Source organism: Plasmodium gaboni, chromosome 14 (genome assembly GCF_001602025.1).
Source record: "Plasmodium gaboni strain SY75 chromosome 14, whole genome shotgun sequence".
NCBI lineage: Eukaryota > Apicomplexa > Aconoidasida > Haemosporida > Plasmodiidae > Plasmodium > Plasmodium gaboni.
In genome coordinates, this window is record NC_031494.1 from 2,719,391 (window position 1) to 2,723,511 (window position 4,121).

At 15.3% G+C, this 4,121-nt stretch overlaps 1 protein-coding gene across 1 annotated transcript; it reads left to right on the plus strand.

The window, feature by feature from the left end:
- Positions 1-1,272: 1,272 nt before the first annotated feature.
- On the plus strand, positions 1,273-3,992 carry PGSY75_1472300 (putative membrane protein; the record flags this gene model as incomplete). Its single annotated transcript, XM_018788400.1, has 7 exons — positions 1,273-1,477; positions 1,649-2,480; positions 2,671-2,741; positions 2,847-2,959; positions 3,106-3,183; positions 3,519-3,586; positions 3,833-3,992. Coding segments are annotated over 7 exons (1,527 nt in total), but the record flags the coding sequence as incomplete, so codon positions are not given.
- Between the last annotated feature and the right edge of the window lie 129 nt (positions 3,993-4,121).

A 4,121-nucleotide genomic window follows, 5' to 3' on the forward strand; every position in this document is an offset into this window, starting at 1 on the left:
TTTAAATAAAAAAAATATTTAAAAAAAAAAAGTTTAAAAAAAAAAATAATAAATATATATATATATAATTTTTAAATAAAAAAAAAAAAATTTTAAAAAAAAAAAAAAAAAAAAAAAAAAAAAAAAAAAAAAAAAAAAAAAAAAAAAGTTAGATCGTTTTATTTTTTTACATTTTATCATTTATTATTTTCCTATTCTCATTAATATTTGAAAAAAAAATATTTTTATACCAATTAAATATATATATATACATCCAATTCATTATATTTTTTATTTGATAGATTTAATAATTAACACAGTGTTGTTTTTTTTTTTTTTTATATATATATATATTATTTTATTTGACCTTTTTAACTACATGGATTTTATTATTATTATGTTCTGTAATTCGTTTTAATATTCTTATAATTTTATTTTATATTGTATTTAATATAATTCAATTTCTTTTTCTTTTTCGTAAAGATTGAAATTATAATTAAGCATTTTAATATATATATATATATATTATTTCAATCTTGATTTATTATTTTATTTTATATTATTGTTTGTTATATATTTGTGTATATATATATTTTTCCTTTTTTGTTTTGAATTGATATTATCGCAATAATATAAAATAATAAATATATATATAATATATATATAGTATAATATTAATTATATACGTGTGAATGTTTTTAATATTATATATATATATATATATATATATATATATATTTAGATTAAAGAAAAGAAAAAGAAAATAAACTACAAATTATTTAAAAATCTATTTATTATATAAAAAAATATGAATATATGACAAGTACAAAATCTTTTATAAAATTTAATTTTCTTTAAAAATTTACAAAATTATTATGTTAATTTTAATTTATATTTAAAATATAAGAAAGATTTTATAAAATAAAAATATATACTAATAAATATATATATATATATATATATATATAATATATTTATTTATTATTTTTTTTTTCTTATCTTAGAAAAGAGTTTATAAAATTATTGTAAAAAAATGATGAAAAATTATGATATTTTTTATACAAAAGAAACAGAAGAAAAATAATTGAAAAAAAAAAAAAAAATTAAATAACAAAAAAATTAAGAGGAACATATAATATAATATATTATTACAATAAATAAATATATATATATAATATATATTATATATATATATATATTTTATATAATAATATAATATTTAAGAGTAATTGTAAAAACGTGGTTTTTAAAAAGAAACATATATAAAAATAAAATAAAAATGTCATTTTAAAAATGAAATTAAAGAGTTATTACTTTTATATAGATATAATATTATTAATATTTATTTTATATTTGAAGAGATGTTGTAAAGGATATGTTTTGAATGTAAACGTTGTCGATAAAGATGACTTATTTGTTTTTTTGTATAAAAATGAACATTTACTAGCTTCAAGTTATTATAATTTAAAGCCCTCCTATTTCTTTTCTTTCGACGAAGGTAAACACGGAAAAAATATATATATATATATATTTATATATATATATATATGTATATATTTATATTTATTTTATTTTATTTTGTGTGCGCACGTTACCATTTTTCTTATATGTCTTAATTTATTTATTTATTTATTTAAAAACCCTTTTGTGTTTTTTTCCTTCCTCTTAGGAGAAATCAATATTAATATGAATATTCATTTCAAGAAAAATACATATATCAAGAAAAAACACTTAAGTCAAGAAGTCCAAGCCAAGTCAAATCTAAATTCAATAAATATATTAACACACTTTAATATAAATGAAGAATACCTTCAAAAATATAATTTTAAAAAGGATTATATATCAAAAGAGATATCTACAACATATGATAATAATAATAATAATGATAATAAAGACACTTATGATATAATTAAAGAAAAATATGATGATGATAAAAACCCGAATGATATTACTTGTGAGGAAGCTAGTGATAAATTAATAAGTAATAATTTAGATGAAGAAAATAAATCTAATAATTTATTCTTAGTTTTAATTACAGCAGATCAATGGCTTAATTATATAAGATTAAAAAATAAATTAGAACCTTCATTACATAATGATGAGAATTATATTTTTACTTCTCATTTTAATTGTATAAAAAGATATCCTTTAGATGAAGGAATAATTAAGAAAACTATAAAAATAGAACAGAAAAATAGATACATGTTAGTTTTAATAAATAATAACAAATTAAGAATTACATTAAAAGGAAATGTTGTTTTTTATGATTATAAAACCAAACATCTATCATATGATTTCCTTTTTATTCCTAATGTCCTATATTTTACTACTATCGTGTTGTTAGTATTGGTTATAATCATTTCTTTATATTTCTTGAGATATAGAGAAAAATCAGATATATTTATGGTTCTTAACATGATTTTCTTTTTATTGTCAACATATTTAAATTATAAAAATATCAATTTTATAAAAGAAATGGGTTATATGTACATGTATTACTGGTAAAATGAAAGAAAAATTAAAAAATAAAGCAAAATGAAACAAAAAAATAAATAAATAACATAAAAATGTATATTCACTTATATATTATTCATTATAATCTATTTTGATTCGGTTTATTTCATTTTAATTTATAATTATATATATATATATATATATATATATTTATTTATTTATTTTTTTTTTATTAAGGATACCAGCCAATATCTTAAAGAAGATGCAAGAAATTGTAACATTTATTATATATTTGCAAGTATCTTTAGGTAATAAAATGATAATATATTTTAAATAAATGTCCTAATACATTCATTTCATATAAAAATAAATTTGTTATTAATTTATGTGTTGTTTTATTATTTGTCTTCTAGGTGATATGTATATAAGAACTCATTTAAGCAGAATAGAGATACAATTTATGATATGTTTTTCAGTCATTTCATTTTACACGGGACTCTTTGAAGTATTTTTAGGAAATTTTCAAGTAAAGATAAATATATATATATATATATATATACATTATAAAATCCCCATGATTTAAATAAATATATACAAACAAAAAAAAAAAATAAGCACACTAACATATATACATATATATATATATATATATATATATAATATTTTTTATAGGCTCCTAGATATATTTTACAAGCTTTTGCATATCTATTTATTTTTATTGCTATTAATTTCACTTCAACATTTCTTTCAGTAAGGAAACAAAAAAAAAAAAAAATATATATGTATATATATATAAAAGCTAGTTATAAATAAAAAAAAGAAAAAAATATATATATATATATATATATATATATATATAGTCTTTTTTTTTTTTTTTTTTTTTTTTTTTTTTTTTTTTTTTTTTTTTTTTTTTTGTAACAACTAGCCATATCATAAATAAAAAATATAATATTTTATTAACAGTTCATAATTTATTTTATATATTTAAACCTTTTTTTTTATGTTTGTATAATTTTCAATTTTTCTTATTTCTTTTTATGTATTTTGTTTTTTTCCTTTTTTTTTCTCCTTTTGTTTTTATTTAGGCTCGTTTGGCAGAGGAAAATTTATCATTTCATGTAGCTGAATTGTATAAAAAATATGATATTTACAAGTAGGGAATATATGAAAAATAAAATAGGAATAATTTTAATAGAAAAAAATAAAAAAAGAATACATTTTTATATAATAATAATATTTATATGCGAAATAATGTTGATTGTAGTTTTGGGTATTATAATGTATATGTAATGGTAGTATTATTATATATGAATAATAAGTATAAACATATATATATATATATATATATATTTATATATATATATATATTTATATATATATATATTTATTTATTCTACAGAAAATATAGGTTAATATTTTTTGCTGTAATATTGAAACCGATATTGTTAATTATTTACAAGGTTTTGTGTTTATCACCTTCAAATATTGATTTATATAGCTCCCATGAATTTCTATATATATTTTTTGATATCAATTTTGATATTATTGTATATGTATTGGTACGTTTAAAAATATATAAAAGAAAAAGGAACTATAGATACATGTACTTAACTTGAACGTGACCCAAATATTGTTTAAATAAAAATATGGATGCATAAAACATATATATTTATGTACTTTTTTTTTTT